Raw genomic sequence first — 23,266 nt, 5'->3', positions numbered from 1 at the left:
ATTTAATGAGGCCATTCGAAATCGTATTAAAGTATTTTTATCGCGATAAATAATCATGAATTATGCGAAGTTTTCTTTGAATCGTTTGAGAGAAAAAGATATTTAGATGAATTTTGCACGTTTGTTTAATAATTTTTTAGTCGAAATTATGTTTGGTTATAGTTTTAATAAACGAGGTTTTATATTCTCCTATAATGTCGCTAATAACCTTATAATTAATTCTCTTTATAATTAATACAATATTACATCGATATTAAAGAAAAGAAAAATATTTTTTAATTTCGTTTCTCGTTTCAGGTGCTCAAGTACTGCGACCATTTGCACGGAAAATGGTACTTCTCGGAGGTGCGTGCGATATTCTCGCGTCGATATCTGCTCCAGAACGTCGCCATCGAGATCTTCTTGGCCAGCCGAAGTAAGTCGTGCTTGATTCGTTTCGTTCGTTTTCAAAGGGGGCGGCGGGCCTTTTTCGAAAGGACGCGCATTCCGTTTCTTGCTCGGTCGCCTGCGTTATTTCACACGGTGTGATCTAATCCGGCAAAATGGAAACGGAATCTCGAGCTCGCCGCGAGGTGTGCACCCCCGATTACTTTTTACGCAATAAATATCTTGGCCCGCATTACGGTATCTGTTTTTTCGATGCCGATTTATCAACCAATTCCAGCTACACCTGCTGCGCCTTTCTTGCTTTTAAATATGCATAACATTTGAATACATTCGGTTCAGTTTCGTGGCTACAGAGATGCGAAATTCCGAGGAAGCTGTGTAAATTTAAAGATGTTCAAAATTAGTTAGAAAATTCGCGATAATTTTCGGTATGTTAGGTTCGAAATAACAGTCGAACACTTCGAGAATAACCAGAATTTTCTAAATACGCACATTACGGTCGAAGATCTTAATCAATATACATAAATTGAATATGAGATATTAAAACCATACAAACTTTGATATTCTTAATAACTGAAGCAGTATGGACGTATTAATTAGTATTAGGAATATAACCAACAATTTACATATTTTATGAATATTACGCAAAAGCAGCATTAACATGTATCAAATGCAGTAATTGCACTCGCAGTAATTAATATTATAATTGTTCATTATGATCATTATTTACTCTTCGTTTATATCGTTAATCGCAAGTGGATTTCGATCAGATTCTAAAAATTCCGACTATCTTTCTTACTTAATCTTGAATTAATTTCTTCAATTATAGGACTGCGGCGTACACCATGAATATCACAGTTTTACATCAAATGTACTTGAACGATTTAGTTCTGTCCTTACACCTAAGTATTTTAATAATTATTCCTAATTATTGCTATTGCATAGGAAACGTCATAAAATCCATCTTCTTCAAGTTCGTTTATCACACTTTTTACAAGTGTAGATAAATATTACGTATCGATATTTTCACAATGATAATTTTCGATACACTCGTTATTTCACATTCCACGCATTTAATAATACTTCTCTAATTTCAATTCACAATATCTACACATTCTCACTGGTAATAATTTTCTCTTATTCGACCATTAACATCTTCTAGCCATCCCTTTCTCGCGACACACGTACAAAGAGAAAACCTTTCGTCCTCGAAGAGCCTAACAGAAAAAAAGGAAAAATTACGACAGAATTAAATAGGAGAAATAAGCGGAGCCTTCGTTATCTCTGTTTCGTAAGGAGGTGTTAAAACATTCCTAGAGGACGACGAAGCATCGGGATACGTAGCGTTTCACTTGAAATATAGTTGTCGTTCCTTCGAACGTCGGTTCGTCGGTGGTGCGCGCATTTCGAACAAACGCGCCGTAGGAATTACCGGTATACCTGCGAGCTCCGTTGGACCCGCAATCCCGCTGATTATTTCTCTCTTGGCCGCAGATAAATTTCACGTTTGGACGTTCCTCGATTCTAATCTGATATCCCCCAGACTTTCGATGAACCGGCGGAATGTCATCTGCGCGTGTTCGTCGTTCGTTATAAAAATTAGTAGAAACGGACACGCATACATTGGCGTTCTCGTTAACCGATGCGCGGTTGGATCATATTTATCGTTTTGTGATAAATCTTTGGACAATTAGAAAGCAAATACGAGCGAGTTACCTTATGGTACAATAGTTTCGTGGAATTTTCACGGATATTTAACAATTCTAATCTGGACAAAATGATTGGGGAAATATCATCTTGCGGTTTCCTTAGGTAGGAAGTGTTTGTGGTCTTTGATATTAAATACAGGTTTAAAGTCAACTTTTTAATTGCTTGTTTTATCATGACATGTTCAGTAGATTTGATAACTGGATAAGTGTTTTCAGGAATTGTGAATCTATTTATTATATCCTTCATACGATAAATACGATGAATAGCAGTAAATAGAATATGGATATTATTTTGTATATTTTAAGATTTAATCATAGAAAAATATCAAATATATTCACATACATTAGAAGAATACATTCATCTCTTCCAGGATTTACAAAATGAGTTACTCAATTCACAGAATATTTTCTTCTCTAACACCGTTATTATGAATGAGTCATATATAACCAATTGAAAGTTATTTTATCTAAAACCATGACCTACTATTAGTCAACTTTCAACACGTTCAACTTCTCAAGGCATAAATATTTCATACAACGTGTATTCTGGATAACAATTATCAAATAAGCTTTGCCTTATTCAACGTTTTCATGTTTTTCACAGAAAAGGTCTATGCTATAAGATGTATTCAATATGGTTTGCTATTCACACGACGAAGAAACGAGGTCAGGAAATTTTTTGATTCCCGCGTCTCTATGTGATCGTGCCTTTTACTATCCTTCTTCGTTGATTAAGACCGACTCGTATATTCCAACCCTGTATTCGAAGTTACATAAATTACCGGCAAGTATTTATGGTAACTGTCTCTTTGCACGCTACTCTTTGAACTCACGAGACTGCTTCAGCGATGCTATTAAAGCCGTGAAATTAAGTCCATCGTATACTCCCTTTTCATATTTCCACGTTTAACCAACTACGTTCTAAATGCCTTTACCATGCGTGTCCAAGCACGAAGTACATTTCGATGAATCATTTCCTTCGGTTTAGTAGAAATATGTATCTAAACTTCTCCTAGTAATTTATAGTATAATGGAACAATGATATTATTGCATGAAACAGGAAACAATTTACGCTGTTAGTGATTTAAATATTTCTATTACTTTCAAAGAATTTTTGTTTGCTCGGAAGAAAATTTGAATGTGATACCGAATTACGAGGAACTTCAAAATTTACACAGCTTTCTGTATACGTTATAACTAAACGATAATAAGAATCAATTAATTAACGAAGCATATCAGCAATATATATGCATAATAGGCACGAATTTCACACTTCACCCCTTTGATCTTCATATTTGATATGTAGAACAGAAATACTTAAGATTAAAATCCAATTAATCGGCAGACGAGTACAAGCTCCTTCTACATTCATCTTACGGTATCTAAATCCTTAAATTTAAAATACAAAGTTCCACGATTCCTTCTCTTTCAAATACTGCTTTTCAATTTCAATCTGTTTGCAATCCTTGCGTTCCTCGTTCAACATTCACCCTTACTTCCACGCACCTTCCAAAAATTATCACTTTATTTCTCTCCCGAACCAGACCATGCATCATCCTAGCCTAATTCCTAGAGGCCAGTAACACTCGAGACAATTCCGCATGAGGTACCTTCCTGGCAGAAGAACCGACCGCCAAGGCAATGCGAGTAAGAAACGCATCCTCGCCTGCCATCCTTCCTCGAATGATTGACACACGGCCTGTCTGCTGGATTGGCTTCGCTTATAATCCGCACTTTAACGCCTTTTTGTCCACAGCCTCGATCCTGTTCGCGTTCCCGGACCAGACGACGGTGAAAAAGGTGATCAAGGCGCTACCGCGAGTCGGCGTGGGCATCAAATACGGGATTCCGCAGACTAGGTAAGGAACCACCGAATCCCTTTCGCCGCAATCTGAATTCGAGGGATCTAGAGGCCTCGAGGAACACGCTCGTCGCATTCCTCCTCTCTTTTCTTTGTCCCCTTCTGTGGGATTCCGCTCGCGATCGGCTCCGGATCTTCGGCCCTTTCTTGTTCGAACCCGAACGTTAAGATGAATCGAACGATAGAGTTCGATGTTGGAATTATATTGAGAAATACATACTTCCAAGACTAGATGTCGCTCGTACCGATGTCCTGATCGCCGTGTCGATAGTTTTGTTGCTTTATTTCGAACTTTATACGATTAAACCATTGGGAGAGTCGTCTGTTTTGTCGTAGAAGTTATATTATTGTTAGGATTCGCGGTTGTTACAGCTGATGTAGAAATTAAACGTGAGCGTTTTTGAGATAAAAGAAGGACAATTACGGGATGTGGAAACTAATTTATCTGAACTCGTTGGGAAACAAGCAGTTATTTTAGGTATTTTTAGCAAATTATCCTACATGTAAAATTCAGTCGGAAGAAAAGAATAAAACAGGGGGTGCATTATGTGTGTTCTCTTCTACGACACTTTGTGTAACTGCCATTCGTACAATACAACCTGATTGACTTCTCGTACTGCCCATAATTTCTCCTCCGAATAATACCACTTCACGTTCAGATAAGTAGATCCAGTTCAACTAATCAGACATTAACTAAGATTTTATTGCAATAAATGCAGTTGTGCTGTATTATAATGGTCACTTCAAACAACGAATTAATATGGAGAAACGAGAGGCAGGTCGATTCGTCGAAACGGTTGCGAAGATCCTTGCGCTTTCATCGCAGTCCAGCTTCGGGACAAGGATCCTCTCTCGATACCAATACTCCTGCAGCTTGGACGAGGACAGGCGGCGAGAACAGAGGTTCGCGTATCCGCGTTTCGATCCATCCATTAAAGCTCTCTTATACACGGGACCGAGAGAAGGAGAAAGAAAGAGAACCGACGAGAAGGATACGCCGGCCATAAATATACGGAGGCCGAGTCGGACGTCTGATCCAAGGGAGATTCCTGGCCAACAAAAATAATCCGCCGGTATATAAGACGTGCATCCGCGTCGTGACGCTCTGTAGCACGCTCGCGTCGCGGGAAAAATAAATCCGCTTTCGTATCGAAGAGCTGTATTGCCTTTAATACGGGTTGATAAGATAATTGGCAATGATTCACGATTTTTCTTGGTATCAGGAATTTTGTTTTTGTAAAAAATGACTTTTTCATTCAGGATTAAACATTCGTGCATTTGGAATAGATATCTGCGTTTCTTAATTCTGAATTCAAAAACATCTATAACACGTTGACTCGTTAATTGATACATTTCTTAATCAAAAGATTCTAAAATTATAAAATCGAAAGCTAATAGAGACAAGTGAGTTCCAGCCGAGACAATTCTACTCTCTGCAAATATATATTTAAATTTAGTTTAAGAATTTCGATCTTCCCAAATTGCAATTTTTCAGAATTGAACCCATGTGACTCATCAGACTTTAGTTCGAAAATACGATCGGTTTATTTCTCTTTGTAAAATAATCATCGCCTTACATCTCTGATGTTTCCTGAAACGACTCGTCTTTATTACTTCACATTGGATGGAAAATTTTCATAGTTCCGCGAGATTTGTTATTAATGTACGCAACGCCAGAATTTATACATCCGGCTGCAGTCGGATGCTTCTCTCCTTTAATGTCGTCCACCGCGTACCGTCTATTAAAGTCTCTCGTATAAATCCTAAATCAGCGATACTCGCGTTCGTAAAACGCACTTACTGAATTTTATAGCATTAATATACAACACCAAACTGTATCTTCAGGAAACGAGACCGACTATTCTTGAGGATAATTACCTTGTGAAACTCTTTTCTCGCACAATTATGTTCAATGATCTTCTGTTTACTTTTATACCCATTTTGCTATTCTTCGCTATTCTATGCTATTTTTCGTATTAAATGCTTCGTTCACAATAATTTACAAGCATCTACAAACAATGAATAATAAATAATGATATGGATAAAAATAAAAATCAGATTAAGGTAGATACATACGTATGAAGTTTCCTTCATACAGACATATCGATCTATGTCCTGGGATAGAGCCTCTTCGGAATTAATCGACAGCTCAGTTTTAGTTAGAAGGTTTCATTATTCAATTGCTTCGTTCTTTTGCTGTTTGAATTGCTGGAGATTGTAAGAGGTAGGAAAATAAAGTAAAAGATAGAAAAGTAAGAGAATTAAAAGATAAATTCGTGCAAACTGAAAAGATACGAATGCTGTCATGATGCTACAATAGAAGCAAAATTGTTAGAAATATTGATATCTAAAAAAACCAATCTAAGATGAAACTAATTCCTGTCCAAATGTGTATATACGCGGTGGACCATTAATTTATTACGTAAACAATATGAAAAGATTATATCTATCATGGCATAATCTATTCAGAAGAATTCATTATCAATTTCGCAGTACTGATTTCAAATAAATTTATCATTAAGTCAATCTCGCATAACAACATACCTACGTATAAGTCCACGTAGATAACTTTTCATAAAGTCGTATTAACCGATAGCAATCGTACAGTTGCAGTTTCGATGGATCAATGATAGTGTAAATTTAGTTAGACAGGTATTAATTCATCTATCGTATGTAACATAGTGTGTATCAAACGCTACAATCGTGAATAAGTTGTTACACCGGTTTTGACATCATTTGCAACGATGGATAAAGGATAATCAATTCCAGGATAATAATAATCTATGTCATCGATAATACCTTCTCTCAATACGAACTTATTAATAATGATATTAATCTTACGAACGTATCATATTCGACATTTTGATCGATGAGTTCTCTGACAAGAATATTTAGAATTTGTCCTATTTTTGCAGGAGAGCGTCGATGATGTCACCTCGACAACTAATGAGGAGCTCTAATATGACGCAAAAGTGGCAGCGAAGAGAAATATCCAACTTCGAGTATCTCATGTTTTTGAATACCATTGCTGGTAAGTAGAAATTTATACGAAACTTCATTTTTCAGCTTCTGTTCGCTCAAATATTATAAAATTACACTGATTTGTTTCGCAAGTATGGAAATCGATTATAATCGTAAAAATCTTCATAAAAAGAGATATGGAATCCAATCATAGAAAAAAAAAAAAAGGGAAAACAAAATCTAAAAGTAGCCGTCCACACATGTGATATCTCATTTGATATTAAATGTACATCAAAAAACGGTATGAACGAAACCCTCTAAGCACTTCACCACGTAAAACCAATACAATAACCGTGATAAAAGGGGAGTTGTTCAACGGCTAAAAAATCATATCGGCTTACGGGTTGCGGAAAGAAAATGCGACGTCTGCGGATGGTCGATAGTTGTTCGATCACGTCGCCACGGTTCAGATAAGATGGAACGAGAGAAATCATAGTAGAGTATGAGTTGGAAAAAGATGGAGAGTTTATGGCTGCACACGGCCGGATGGAATCTGTCGCGGTGTATTAGGGATGTTCTCAATCAGCTCCGTGTTCCGTTAACCACCCCATACGAGTAATCCCCGGCTCGTGGGCCCTGGTAATCCTCTCCCGAGGGACCGGTGTTCTCCGCTTCCCTACGCAGAGTGGAAGCCGCGCCTTTGTTTCTCCGTCGGTTTAATATCGGCTGCCCCTTTTGTGCGCTCGCGTCGTAATCTAAATCACGAAACTCGAGACGTTGGTCCCTTTACCTTTTTTACTGAATCGCATTGATCAGCCGTCTCGACGAGTAGCAAACATCCGCAGCGTACTTGTCACGAGAAACGTAGCGTGATGTCTGATGAAGTAATAGGAAAGCTTAATAACGTGACGTTCGATAGTGGAATCATTCGAAGATAATGTATTCACAGGAAGAAAGATGTTTGTAATTAGAAATTAGAATTTTTGTTCTATGTTTAGCGATCATAAAGAGGAAGATAGGGTTCAAAGGATTCGAGCGTTTGGAAAGAGTCGATGGCAGAACATTTCTTCCAAACCCATAATGATCACGATAATCTACTACTAACAAATTTCCAAATTCTTTTATTTCCAAATTTCCATAAGCATATCCGCCATAAAATAAGTACTGGTATATCAAATACTATCGATGGATTTCCAAATCTCTATATTTCTAAATTTGCAAAAACTCCGATCCATAAAATTTTAATTGCACAAAATTCGAGTCCCAATCTTATCTGCTTGTGTGAAAACTGATCGTAAAGAAAGTGATAGCACATGCAATCGCGAATTATGTAAACGTAGATTTTACGGCTGCGCACGCGCGCGCGCGTTGGAATCACCCGTCTAATGACGAGGATCATCGTGGACGCGTAATTATTTGTACATCGAAGAGAAACGCCGCTAGACGCCGGAGGGTACCGTGTATTTACGAGCGTTATATATTAATTGCGCGAATAAATAGTCCAACAGGGTAAAGAGGGGTGAAGAGTTGGAGGAGGACGAAGAGGAGGCGGAGGGCGCGCGCGATCGCGAGCGCAATGCAATTGGGCAAAGCCCGGCGGGAGAACACGTTGCGAAAACGAACCGGTCCTGCGGCCAGGCTCCCGCATACGATCCATTCCTGTTTTTTATTTGCTTTTGTTCGCATCGGTTTATTAAAAATTAATGATAGTAGGGCCGATGTAAATATGATAGGCTGCATGTCCCGATGCAAGCTGGTTCGCGTGGGTGTACACACCGCCGGCTACACCGCCACCGGTCCATCGGCGTTCTTCCTGTTGATGTTCGCCGGGGAGAATTTCTTTAATTAATTGTTTGCTTGAAAATGTTTTGAATTTTTTTTTAATCGTACGAGTATATGTGTGTCTGGAAAAGGAGAGTTAATAAGAGCGTTGGATAACGTCAATGTGATTTCTGCTGAAATTATCGTGAAGATTTTTAAATGCGGATATACAGTAAAGAGAAATATATATGGTTACATATGCTAAGATATATACAAACATCTAGATAAATAATTCAGTCTGGACAAAATAAAACGGAATTTCTAGTATAGACTATATCATACTTGTCGCTTTGCTTGGCTCTGTACTTGTAGTATTTGCGATCGAACAATAGGTACTTACGGATTGTATCGCTCAAATTTTGCATTGAAAGTACTTAAGTAAGGAGTGTTCACGGTGGAATGCTTATACTGGGTTTCAGGTTTCCTGTGAATTGTACTTTCCGTTCGTACCACTCTAGATCGCCATGCCTATCTCGTTTTAATCGACGAGCCGTTCTTAAGTGAAAAACTTTTCTTTGAATGATCTCAATATATCTAGTCTCATAGTCATTGTAATCGGACTACAAGTAATTATGTGTTCTTAATAACAGTACGTTATCGAATTTATAAAATGAGATACACGAGGATGTTTGATCGATAATTTATTTAATTTAATTTGATCGAAACCAAAACGCTATCACCGATAGTCACAACGTTAAAGACCAACATCAACTTTCTTGCTTGTAAAAAATGCGACATCAATATTTAATTAACAATCGCTTTAAATAGTTTCTCAAAAAATATTCTTCAAGCAAATGAGAGACAAGCAGTGTAACGAGGCGAACAGTCGTCGAGTTGAAACCATTTCGCAGGACTTCCTGCCAATTTTTCTACGTAGACCTGTGTCCCTTTAAATCTTGGCAAGTGGCGAGTTAAAAACGAGCCTCTCGTCGCGGCTAGCACTTATTATAACGTTGTTCTGCGAGGGACGAGGGTGGTGGAGGTGGAGTTCGGTAAAAAGTAAAGGGCGAAGGGAGGCGAAGGCGAGAGGGAACGCGCGTGTCGCAAACATTCCTGTGTCGGGAAGCGTTCTGAGAGCGCTCACTCACCGCGACGCTACCATTAATAATCACTTTGATGCATAACGCGGCCTTACTATTATTTACGTCCGACCGGCGGTCGTGCAGCGTCACGATTTACGATGCATTGTGGCCGGGTCTTGTGCACACACTTGCCGACTCTTGCCGCCGAGTCTTTCCTTTCCTCTCTTTTCGCTTCTCTTCTGTTGCTTTTGTTCCAAGCCGAATTGAGTACTTCATGGAGTTCTTAGAGGCGAATCAGCGGATTCTTCAGAGACTTCGTGATTATTACTTATAGGTAGTAACTTTTCCTTTAATATATTGGAATTAGGTTTCCTTTGGTCGATGTTCATTGACAAAATATAGTATTCTTTGATTAGAAAAATGGGAAAGAGAATAATTGAGATAGCAAAATTCGCTAATAACGTTAGAATTAGATCTATCTCGAACCCGAATCGGCATGTTGAAGATTCGCGAAAGTTTGTAATCTTCGTCTTCGCATCCCCTATAAATTATCCCCTGTGTTTTCATTCCGTCATTAACACCACATTGTTATCTATCTGACTATGATTTCACTTTGACATAAACACACATACATCAAATGATAAAAAAAGAGTCGAGAAACAAAGGAAAATAATAAAAAGAATGTCTCGCTATTCGTTGAAGAAGACATACTCTGCTCAAGAGCTGTCGACGGATCGGCAAGATCAAGCAGAACGAAATAAGAAGTACGAATTAAACGCTCGCGTAAACGATCCGACGCGAAGGTCTAAGAGGGTAGGAGGATAGTCTTCGTCTGACAAACTTGCTGACGGGTTTTAATTAGCAACAGGGGAGGAGATTAGACGAAGTCAGGTTCTCTTGCAGCCGCGCTGCCGTCACTAATGCATCTTGGAATGGGATTCCGGGGGTGGAAGAGTGAGACCTCCAGAAGTGACAATTTCAGGAACGATTAGCCGTCACGCTCTGAGTTATGCGCTTACTAAACGGAGCACCTCGCACCCTACGGAACTGTGGCATGCATTTCGTAAAAATAGAATTAGAGGGCCTGCGAGTATGCATCCATTCTCTCTCTCTTCCTCTTTTTGTCATTCGTTCTAGTGCGAGGGTGGCGCACGAAAGAAGAGTGACCGCGGCTGAGCGTAACAAAAAATTAGGCCGGTGATTATACGCATTAAAAGGAATACACCAATGATAGCTTATTTATTTTTGGCCTCGTTTAAACGAGAATTTTTGGTATATGGGACGAGTTCCATACATAGATACATCGTAAATGATATTTAAGTCATTTCTTCGACCTTCGAGTTTTGTATAGCTTTTCATTAGAGAAGGATTATTTTAAATGTTAAGTCATCCAATTAAACGAGTGAACAGAAATATATATGTTTAATAATTTTTATAGAAATAAATGAATCGTGTGTGAAATTTTATGGCGATAGATTAAGTGTAAGTTATATTTTAGGTCGAACTTACAACGATCTGAACCAGTATCCTGTGTTCCCTTGGGTGTTGACTAATTACGAGACGAAAGAACTCGATCTCAGTCTGCCTAGCAACTATCGTGATTTATCAAAGGTATAAAACACGTATATATTACGTATATAAATGATACTTCGTGTGAAGCTTAAATTTTGCTATATCTGTTCAGCCAATCGGAGCGTTAAACCCAAGTAGAAGGGCTTACTTCGAGGAACGCTTTCAAAGTTGGGAGCATGACAGTATACCGCCGTTCCACTATGGCACACATTACTCCACAGCTGCTTTTGTTTTGAACTGGATGATACGTGTGGTAAGTGTTTAATACCTATTTTTAATACGACTAAGAAAATTCTATTTATCATGAGTTTACCACTCGTCTAAATAAAATACTCCCTTAATTCAATATTTTGTAAATAGAGTTCAATCTTACGCAATGTATTCCCAATTTATCAACGAATGCTTCTAAAACAACGCGGAATATCTGGACGAAATCGTCGATTTTCCAGCTGACTATTTTAGAAACCTGTCCACCTCGAGCCATAAATTTTGTCGCATTCAGTAGTATGTATCTACACACTAATTTGGAGGCGTCGGAACGCTCTAGAGGCAACGAAGCTCGCCTTCCCGTTAAATATGTACATTTCTTTTCTGCTGCATTTCCTCAGATTCTCCCTCTCCTTCCATTTCAAGGATACGCGTAAAAGTACACCTCTCATCGCTTATCGCTATAATTTTTATTACTTCATCGATTAGATACATTAATTTTATTATTATTAGCGTGTCGAGTAAGTGGTAAGAAAATGAAGACAAGAAAAAAATAGCATTTACGTTCATGACTCGGTTTATCGCTGTTTCTAGTATAATCCATTGCACGTTCAATGATAGTTATTGCGCATACACGCACGCGACACGTTCGATAGCGATTGAATCTCATGTAAATGGTGAAGCTCGAACGAGCAAGCATAATTTCCACGCATTTACATACAAATCGTCAATAAGCGGTTTTACTGTTGTTTCACTGGCGAGACGCCCTGGTGTTCCTTGTAAGGATATACTGCATCGTAAACAATTTATTGCTTTATAACTGCACCGCTTCTTGTCTCTTTGGGCCCGTTTCCATGAGCACCCTCGACGCCCTGGTCGCGATCGACCTGTGGTGCGGCGAGATAGTTCCAGTCTCAAACTGCTCGTTTCTTGGATCATTGTAAACGTTCCAGGCACATCTTGTCGAAAATCTCGTTCGCCGACAGGGTTGTAAATCACGGCTGTATCTTCGACGCCTACGCGTGAAACTCTCGCCGATCACAGGGGGTCCTCTGTTAACATTCATCAGCCTGTCAGTGAAATGAACGACGGATAGGACTTTAAGCGCGAAACCATATAACAAAGTAGCGTTTCAGTGGTCTTCCCGCATGATGGTTTAAGAACTTTTTGCTAGTAGTTGTGGGAGAATGCGTGGCTCTAAAACTTTTAGAGAATTCGATGCTTATTCATTAGACGATGGAGGGTTTTAAAAAGTGACGTTGTTCCGATAAAATTTTCAAGATTATCGCACAGTATCAGAAGGAAGAAAAAATCATGCGACTTTAATCAATTATCGAATGCCAAAAGAATTTCAAATTTGGATGTACGAAGAATTTGGATATCCAATTATTTATCACGATAAAACTTGGTATTTCAGGAGCCCATGACAACGATGTTCTTGGCTCTACAAGGTGGCAAATTCGATCATCCGAATCGGCTGTTCTCCTCGATCGCTCTATCTTGGAAGAATTGCCAACGCGACACTTCGGATGTTAAGGTTTGTTCCATGTTTCATTTTTTAAAGTCGCTCGTTAGTTACACCTTAACAAAATGCAGTAAATTCATACATTTTTATAGTCTATTATCTATTACATTAAATTATTCGTTAACAGGAATTAATTCCGGAATTCTTCTTCTTACCGGAAATGTTGGTGAACAGCAATCGCTATCGCTTAGGTAGACAAGAAGATGGTAGTGTAGTTGGCGACGTTGAATTACCTCCGTGGGCATCGTCCCCGGAAGAATTTATACGAATCAATCGAATGGTACGTTCAAGAAATTCTATTCAATTGAAATGCATATATTTTAAAACGTATCGGGCAAACTATATTTTATTGCTTTAATTGCTACAGGCTCTAGAGTCAGAATTCGTGTCCTGTCAATTACACCAGTGGATTGATTTAATATTTGGCTACAAGCAGAAAGGTGAGACCAATCGATATTCCAATGTTAATCTGATTATCCTTCTTAAAAGAATTATGTAAAAGAAAATATAGACAGCAAAACGTAAAATTTTACAAAAAATATTCCTCAATATCTACTTTGTTGTAAATACAAATACTTCAAATCAGAAAAGAGCTATAAAATCAAAGCAATTGAAAAAGAAGAAAGACAATTGGAATTCATAGAAAGTCTTACGAAATTTCATTAATTTTTCCACGTAAATTTTTCGAAGGAATCGACACGATATCCGTATAATGGCACAAGTAGTAGGCTAGACCGGGTGTTGGGACACGCGTAGTCGAGTCAAATTAGATTTCCACCGGTGGTAATTGCCGGTGGCGCCTCTATATCCGGCGCTTCCCCGAAGATGTTGACGCCAAGGAGGCAGCGGGTGCCGGCGCTCGCCGCGCGTATGGAAGGAATTAGTTTTTAGTTAGCTTCCTCCCGGTCTTGTCCCAACCAATTAGGCACGTGTGCCGGCCGCGACAATGCGCGCCACCCCTAATACGCAACACGTTTACAGTTGGTTGCACGAGAGTACAGGCAACCGGATATACCGGCCACGAGCAATCGGTAGCGGCTTGAAAGATATGCATCGCGAGAATTTGGTGGTAAAATTAAATTTAATGGTTCGGGAACACGAAAGATGTATTTTCAAGCGGTCATCAGATTTATTTAGTGTTGAATCACGAGGAGATAATATGGTCTCAATTTTCTTCAGAATAAACAAATATTTGCTCTGTGAAAACTGTGACGACAACAATTATAGGTGGCTAATTAACTTGTATTTAAATGAAAATTTATATAAGTTAATTCGTGTTAGAAATATAAATGTTTTATTGGAAACTAAAATTTGCCTTCCTTAAAAATGTTTTCCGCGAATTTTCTTTTAGGTCCAGAAGCTGTTCGAGCAACGAACGTTTTCTACTATTTAACATACGAAGGTAGCGTGGATCTAGATACGATAACCGATACAGTTATGAGAGAAGCCATAGAAAATCAAATTCGAAACTTTGGTCAAACACCCTCGCAACTTTTAATGGAACCGCATCCTCCGAGAAGCTCGGCGATGCATTTGGTAAACAATATTCATTTCATAATACGTCATGCTTCTCGATAGTCAAATCATTGTTTAGCATCGTAGAACTATGCAATAAGAAGAGTGTGCAATGTATCGTAGGTAATCTGTCTAGAAAAAGGAGCAAAGGATCTCTGTGAACTAGACTAACAAATCAATAGGCTCTAATAAGGATGCGAAGTCTTAAAAGTATTCTGTTAGTTTTAGAATAGTAGTACTAATCTCTAGAAGAATTCATAAATTTATTGTGTTAGTTTAGAGTTTGATAGTTTAGATCTATCATTTAAATTTTATCATGCGGTACCTTCGTGGTTTTTTTAGATAGTTTCCTTAGCCTCAAAGCATACTCTTTCCCTTCGAAGTACCTATGTTCTAAAACGAAATTATTATGCAAGGAACTATCTAAAATTTTAATGTAATTTTCATTTGCGCTTTAATATGATTTAAATATGCTTCTTTTCATTATATCATGACTAACCTCATGCGTTCTACTAAAACAAATGATCAATTAACGAATTTTAAACGAAAAGGAACAATTTTTATGATCTGAATATTTCCAAAGATATGATCTTTTCAATATTGGAAATTAACTTGCTATTTTAAAGAAGCCTTATAATTTATTTTGTATGATCAATATTAAAGAAATTCCGTAGCTAAAAATTACACTAGGTTTATATTATTTCAAAGCCGCACCGAACGTATGATAAAACTTAGAAAAACGCAACATCTGACATACTTAACAGAATACTAAATTGCATCTTCTACATCTCTAACCAAGCCACCCTCGAATCATGCAACAACGAGTCACTATGTATATATCTACCTACAGAAGCGTACAATGCACGCTTTTCTTTCTGTTCAATCGTCCCGAACGAGAAGAGTACCGCGATGTTTGACAAGACGTTGCCAACCGTGTTGCAGTCGCCGATGATGTTTTCGAGTATCCCAGACGATGTGTGCATGACCATCAAATTCCCATCAAACTCGCCGATCTGTCATATTTCGGCTAACACGTATCCTCAGTTACCTTTACCATCAGTCGTCACAGTCACAACTGGTCAGCAATTTGCTGTCAACAGATGGAACACCAACTACGCGGGTATTTATTTTAATTTTATTTCTCATTTTATCATCCTTAAAGATCCTTAAAAATTTATTAACATGCAAAATAATTTATAGCATCTGTACAATCGCCAAGTTACGCAGATACCCCACAAGCACAAGCTGCTAATCAACCATTGTCTATGGATCCTGTTCTGTGTAAGTATAACGAAGAATAGTAAGAAATATTCCGTGGAAAGAGTAATATAAAAATTCCTACAATATTTCGTAGCTCAAGCAGCGAATAGTCCGAATCCCACGTTACGTCGTCACTTGGGTGACAATTTTAGTCAGAAGTTAAAGATAAGGAGTAACTGCTTCGTCACTACAGTGGATAGTAGATTCTTGGTTGCCTGTGGTTTCTGGGATAATAGCTTCCGCGTGTTTTCTACTGAAACTGGTAATAAGGCTTGTGGATATGTATTTGCGTTGAAATACGGACAAAGCGAGATGCCTAAGTTTGGAGAAAAGGAAGCAGGAGATCTTCTCTAACATAATTATTCCTATTTTCAGCAAAAATCGTACAAATAGTGTTCGGTCACTATGGAGTTGTTACATGTTTGTCACGTAGTGAGTGCAATATCACTTCTGATTGCTACATAGCATCTGGAAGTGCCGATTGCACGGTGTTGTTGTGGCATTGGAATGCTAGAACGCAGACGATTGTAGGTGAGGGTGAAGCACCAGCACCTAGAGCAACCCTTACGGGACACGAGCAACCAGTGACTGCTGTTGTCATTTCGGCTGAACTGGGCTTGGTCGTTTCTGGATCTTATTGTACGTAATATTAACCAATGTTTGAAGTTTTCATTGTAGGTTGAATGTATTAATCAAGGCATAAGTTTATAAAACAGTCTCAATAATGAAAACAGAATTTAATGAACTGTGTACTATTTGCAGACGGACCAGTTCTTGTGCACACAACTTTCGGTGATCTTTTAAGATCATTGGAAGCACCAAATGGATTTTCTTCGCCTGAAAATATTTCAATGTCGCGAGAGGGTGTCATCGTCGTAAATTACGAACGTGGACATATAGCAGCTTTCACTATAAATGGAAAACGACTTCGTCACGAGTCTCATAATGATAATCTTCAGGTAATTCATATTAGTCTCAACAACGCGATAGTATTTCATTCCTTCTTTTATCGTCATAGAATTATGCTGCTGCTGAGACAAGTACCGGTATTTTTTAGGCTCGATAAGAAATTAATTATTGTGTTACAAACAATTTTCATTCTTCCAGTGTCTGCTCCTCAGTAGAGATGGCGAGTACTTAATGACAGGTGGTGATAAACGAATCGTAGAAGTGTGGAGGACGTTCAATTTAGCTCTTCTCTATGCATTCCCGGCTTGTGAAAGTAGCGTACGTTCTCTAGCACTTTCGCATGACCAAAAGTAAGTATAACTAAATTTCCTATCACTTATATAATTCAACATTTTTTCATCTCTTTTCCGATTATCATAGGTTGAGAGAAAGAAATTTATTACAACTGCAAATCCACAATTGCAATTTATTTAATGTTTTAGGTTTCTCCTAGCTGGTTTAGCCAACGGGTCGATCGTGATCTTCCATATCGACTTTAATAGATGGCATCACGAGTTCCAGCAACGCTACTGAGACTGTTTCGCGTACGTCTAGCAAAGTCGAACGAGACACGAACGTAGTTCATCTGTCGTTCGTCTTCCTTGTACAACATCAACAGATTTCCCTCAGTCATGTATGAGTAGGGACGGTAACATCTACTCAAAAGTCAGTTTCGCAACATCCGATCGTGTGTGTAATTCGATTCGAACAGATCTACGATTCGATCGCAACGTGTCGAATTTAAAGAAAAGGAAACCACATCGTGCAATAACGTGAGGATTGGACAAAGCGTTCATCGACTATCTCGATCGTTCAAAATAAAAAAAAAAAAAAAAAAAAAAGGGAAAAAAAGGAAAGAACGATTTCGAGTATGGTGAACGAACTCTGATCCTCTAGTGTTTACAGATAGGAGCGAGCAACGAGCAACGACGCTTTCGTAATCGTTTATTACAATCAAGTAGTGGGCGCAGAGAACAGTAGTCGCCGAGCAGCAGGTATACTTATGATATTCAGCGTTTTAGCAATAAACAAAAGAAAAAAAAAATAATATTCGCTTTCTCGCGATTCTATGGGGGAATATTCGAGTGCTTCCGTGAGATGACGCGTGCGAACCGATTGACCATGCGTAAGTGTACGAAGGTGAAGCGAAATTTCGAGCACGGGGGAACTGGCCAGGCTCGAGCACGCGTTATTCTACGATTTCGATTGGTATCGATACTTGCCTCGAGATTTCTAGCCATGCAAAAACCGAGAGAGAGAAAGAAAGAAAGTATCCACGAGGACTCAACAAAGAAAAGAGAAATAGATACGAAGCGCATCATTCCCTCTCTCTCGAACCGCTAGTCAATTACGAATACATTCAAATTTATCTGTACGCTTGCGAATACTCGAAGGCCGATTCTCTCGACTCACACCGTTCGAGGGTGCGTGGCGCAATGATGTAATCGTGATCAGATCCTCGGACAGTAAACTCGCAACGACGTAATCGCGAGTATCTCTGTGTGGCATACCGTAACCACGTTATGTTTTTATTTCTCGTACGAAAGGAACATGAGCGTGGTTATGGTCCTCCGGTGACACATGTCTAGTGCTAGAGTAACGTCCCGTGTAAATACGATTATCTCTACGGCGTATAAATATACATAAAATATATTATATATTATATACGTACACGGATAATTTCGTGTTAAGGTGTCGAGCGAATGAGCGACAGATGAAGGAGAGAAATTGTATTTCTGCGCTGATGTTGTAATTGCTGCTCGTGATAATGAGACACTTTTTGGCTAAGCACTTAGTGAGTTCAGTTTTACGAGACATAGGACCGTAAACGACACACGTACACGTGTACTCAAAACACAATCCCACCTATAGAGATCCTTTCACAAAATACACATCTTCAAATCTTTACACGTTTGCACAAAAAGGCACTTTCGCAGGGACGATCAACGCTTTTTTCGCAGGGCCGTGCACTGGGTTGCCCCAATCTCGAGGAATACCCATTCATACACACAAGCACATATACACACAATATAATACTATTCACTGTAATCATCACTATCATCCCGCAAACACTTCCTATTCCCCAATATTCACGTCCTTCGAAAGAGATCCTAATTTTTTATCAAAGCCGTCCAGCTTAACTTTTTGCGAGGATATTTCTTGGTATTTTCGCACGCGATGTATAATTAATCAGCAGAGACGAAGAATTATTAATAGGCTTTAAAACGAGCGAGTCTGAATCACGTGGATTTACCCGAATTCGTTGACGTCGATCCTATAGTGATTGCTAGAGATCGACGTCGTTCGTGTGTGAGCGTGTCGCCCGTATGACGATTCGAATGGGACAGAAAAAGGCTAGGATTGCACCTCGTGAACAATCGCAAGATCAAAGAACGAAAGAAACAGAGATAAATGTGTAAATGTAAAGATCGGTTAAATTGGATGGATCATCGAAGAAGTAGGAGGAAAATGTAGGACGAATTTTTCGAGAAATAACAATATCGCGAATGATCCATGCGACTCTCGTCTACTCGTCGTTTCGCTGTATCACGAATGCTAGTCACTCTTTCTTGGATAAAAATCGGTGTTCATCACTGAATTAAAGGAAACGCGTGTGTGCACAGCTTTTATTGTTTACGATTGATATTCGATCGGCATAAAATGTCGTTCACTTTCTATGATGTAGTATGCTAGCGAATCGCTTTTATCCAATGGATCAATGATTGTTCTTTTTACACGCACGCTTGTTAGTCATCTCGGTAGATCTGAATGTGTTTCTCTTCGGTAACGATCAGTGACGTGATATTCAAGTCAGACGGTATTCGTAAACGAAGGAATGAAAAGTCAGAGGCAAGAGTGGCGAAGAGATGGTGGACAAAGTGTGTGAGGGCGCGAAAAGAGGTTGGCGTGAAAGGAAAGGTGGCGTAAGTGAGAATAATCCTGAACGTGAGTTTTGTGGCCACGTCGGTAATTGTTGCGACGTGATATCTCGCGAGTCTACACAGTGGCGTTCGATAGGATAGAGACTTAATTTCGACACGATTCTGTGCGATTACCCGCGGAAAGTACTTAATATTAAAGAAAGACAAATCAATCACGATGGATTACGAGAATGTATTCTTAAAATAGAAAAATTGTCCTGAATTACGATATAAGATGTAAACGTCTCAGGATGCATCTAGTCAAGACTCGCGACGAGAAACGTGGCGAATTACCGATGGATCCCGAATTTCTTAGATGTCGATACACTTAAAAAAAAAATAAATAATCATATTACAGTACCGTCTACATGGTAGATCTAAAGTAAGTGCATGGTGCCGTCGTTTTAGCGATCAATCACTCTTGAGCTTGCGAAACAAACAAAGAAGAAAAAAAAAGATGTCACGATGTAAAGTTGTAATAACGATTTATCATAAAAGTTTTAGTGTCGGTTCTTGTATCGTGCACCCGGTTCGCTGCCGGTCTCGTTAATCGTACAATTTATACACGCATAGGACAATGTTACGTGTGCAACAACGTGTTAAACAATGGTATTATCGCTACTACTCGTTATGGGCGTGCTTATTGCATGATTGTTCGTGTTGTTTTGTTCGCGTGAAGAAAGAGAGAGAGAGAGAATGTGTATGAGAGATCTTGCTAGCCAGACAGAGGGAGAAAAAGGAGAAATGAAAGAAAAAGAGGAATAAATGCGCACGTTTGCTGTATGCGTGTGTGTGCATGTGTGCGAGAAAGGGAATCGTGTCTGGTGCTTTGGATAATGTTAATTTCTCGCGTACGCGTGGTGATAGCTTGTCACGCGTGCAACTGTTCACACATTGTACTTAATGTACAGTCCGCGTATTATCGATACCTTATTTTCGCTACAATGGAATTAGGAATGGGCAAAGGGAAATATGAAAAGGGGTAAAAAAAGAGGGGAAAAGAAAACAGAAGAGAAGAAACATACGTGTCATTCTGGCTGTATTCTCTGCTTCTCATATGGTGTTTTTCAGTCGAATTTAAATCTTTTCGAAGGTCGAGAAAAAGGACATTTGAACAAGTTCTTTCGAACTTTGCAAATTTGACAGATTTGTGAGAAATTAACACGTCTGCACAAAAATAAACACTTAACAAGTGCGAAGCAGCGTAATCAGTAAGAATGTACCGTGATGAACGAAAGCAAGAACTTAAGGAAGGAGGATAAGGAAAACAAAATGATATGAGAGAACGAATGAAAAAACAAAACAAAAAAAGAACAAAAAGATTTTAAAAAGAGGACTTTTTATATTTGTTTATAGGTGTGTGAGAATGCTACACTTTTCGAGCAAGTTGTTAGTAAATTCCCTCCATATTGCTATATATATATATATAATATTATATATATATATATATTAAAAAAAATATATAAAGGAAGTTAACAAAAAAAAAATCAATTTTCTGTCCGTACTCGAACTTCGGTACACGTAAGAGTAACGCTACTATTTTAAATAACGCTAAGTACAACGCTACAACAAAGGTTTGCCTATATAATTATTATTATAACTACACTTTATTCTCATTATTAATTCATATGGTTATTATTAATTATCATTACTATGATTACGAGATATAATTGATTAGTGTTCTTGACATCACACGCGTTTGTGAATGCATTTTGACATGTGTACTTATTAAGAAATATTATAATAATTGAATCGGTAGACGCGAACGATACAAAAGAAAAAGCGAATACGAAGAAGGTGAAATAAAAAAAGGAAACAGAGTTTTTTACAATTCGAGAACGAGTTAGGGTTCGTCCGATGGTTTCCATATCGAGCCAAGAAAAGACGATGTTTCCGTTATTTACCGTGAATTATCAAGAAAGTGCGAGGTAATTGCGAACCATATGTAAGATGTTAAGAGAAAAATTACGCAAAAAGGTAAGAACACAAAAAAAGAAGAGGAAAATCTAAAGGAAGAAATAGGTGGAAAAAAATAAATAGACAAGAAGATTAAACGGTTCGTTTACATACGGAAGAAGTAGCCCGTAGAAGTACTTACGTACGGATTTAATCAAACGTTCTAAGCGTAATCACGGGCGGATGAGAGGGACAAGCGCATAAATGTCGCGGGATAACACTTACTCGGACGCTTAGTCGTTAGAATCGTAACCTCTTCAGTATTTAACTGCGCCGCGGTTGAAGAAAATCGTGACGACGACGTGGAATCGATTCGATAGCGAGGAAGATCGAAACGTGTATCCGTGCAATTTGGATTCAAAATCCTTGGTGAAAGGAAAAAATTATCCCGTCGTCACGAGCTTCTTCTCAAACCCGAAATAATTTTCCAATCAATCGATAAAAGTCAATATATGCGAGATTGTAGAGAGAAAACTAAAACTAATAATAATGCAAACAGAGAAAAATACGATGATGAAGAAGAAACACATACACACAGAGAATAATAAGGACATGTAGTGAAATCATGTAGAACTGCGATTGTTTAAACGTGATCATCGAGTTCATCTGCGTCAAGTAGTGTTTTATAATCGTGAGTCCGTTTCTTATGGTAAGCGATACGATTAAAATAATTGTACAGCATTTGTAATGCTACACGAGCCATCCGCTCTGGATTAAGCTTAAGCCCATCCGGTTCACAACACAAATAAACCAATTTAATCACTGCAGTTACATTTCTTCAAAGACTGAACATCGTTCCGCGGCATATTGTTTTCTATGTATGCATAATGTATATTTCACCACCACGTTACGCCATTTCCATTGTTAATCGTAATTTCAAGCCAGCATTTAGAATCCTAATATTCGATTCGCTCTGAGAATGTTCGATTAGCAAATTTGGGGTGAAGTGAGATAAAAAGGATAAAAGGAAAAATTATGGTGCGAAGGGGTAGAGAAAAGAAATGCAAAAAAGAAAAATAATCGAGATACGAAGAAAGATAATAATATGGCCTAACTTTTTCACAACTTACGACGCGATGTAGATGATACGTAGAACGCCATAAAATGAAACAAAAAAAAAAAAAAATTAAAATAATAATAATAATAAAAGCAACAAAGATGGATCGATGTTCGATCGACGAATAAATGACTGCAAAATTAATTACAGTTTTAAATGGAACCTCGATGCTTGTCTAAATATGATTTCCGATCGAAAGCCAAAATTGTAACTGCGACATCATACGTCGGTCAGTCTCGTCGAACACGGGCGACGCAGGTTAATTCCCGGCACTTTTAACAGAGTACTATTAAGTAGAGGTACTTAAGTCATTGCTACATACCAATATAAGCTCTATTGCTTATTTTATACTTAGTATTATCGTAACGTTTCGATTAGAGGTAACATAATGGGAAAGTTGTATCTTAGCATAAGGTAGACTAATCTGTAAAGATAAGTAGTCAAATAAATGAAAAGTACATTTGATGTTGCAGATGGTTTTTCATTTACTTTCACTTTCACTGTCGTACAAGATACGCTAATGATTAAAATTTACATTGATTGA

General features: G+C 38.3%; 1 protein-coding gene across 20 annotated transcripts in view; it reads left to right on the top strand.

The window, feature by feature from the left end:
- The window catches only part of LOC132914767 (neurobeachin), a 425,174-nt gene extending 401,987 nt beyond the window's left edge, over positions 1-23,187 (top strand). For 13 of the 20 annotated variants that reach the window (XM_060974207.1, XM_060974212.1, XM_060974206.1 and 10 more), the window contains 16 exons: positions 298-415; positions 3,853-3,955; positions 6,873-6,988; positions 11,260-11,372; positions 11,446-11,586; positions 12,958-13,077; positions 13,193-13,345; positions 13,433-13,505; positions 14,417-14,601; positions 15,481-15,700; positions 15,781-15,861; positions 15,935-16,102; positions 16,216-16,479; positions 16,603-16,799; positions 16,948-17,099; positions 17,232-23,187. In XM_060974207.1, coding sequence (XP_060830190.1) covers positions 298-415; positions 3,853-3,955; positions 6,873-6,988; positions 11,260-11,372; positions 11,446-11,586; positions 12,958-13,077; positions 13,193-13,345; positions 13,433-13,505; positions 14,417-14,601; positions 15,481-15,700; positions 15,781-15,861; positions 15,935-16,102; positions 16,216-16,479; positions 16,603-16,799; positions 16,948-17,099; positions 17,232-17,322 — 2,295 coding nt within the window. In that variant the 3' untranslated portion in view covers positions 17,323-23,187. The remainder of the gene's footprint in view (positions 1-297; positions 416-3,852; positions 3,956-6,872; positions 6,989-11,259; positions 11,373-11,445; positions 11,587-12,957; positions 13,078-13,192; positions 13,346-13,432; positions 13,506-14,416; positions 14,602-15,480; positions 15,701-15,780; positions 15,862-15,934; positions 16,103-16,215; positions 16,480-16,602; positions 16,800-16,947; positions 17,100-17,231) is intronic. The other 7 variants (XM_060974272.1, XM_060974190.1, XM_060974297.1 and 4 more) reach the window with 1 other exon arrangement.
- The last annotated feature ends 79 nt before the right edge of the window (positions 23,188-23,266 follow it).

This window comes from Bombus pascuorum, chromosome 1 (genome assembly GCF_905332965.1).
Source record: "Bombus pascuorum chromosome 1, iyBomPasc1.1, whole genome shotgun sequence".
NCBI lineage: Eukaryota > Metazoa > Arthropoda > Insecta > Hymenoptera > Apidae > Bombus > Bombus pascuorum.
The sequence above is the reverse complement of the archived record's forward strand: the minus strand, read 5'-3'. Positions and strand labels throughout refer to the sequence as shown.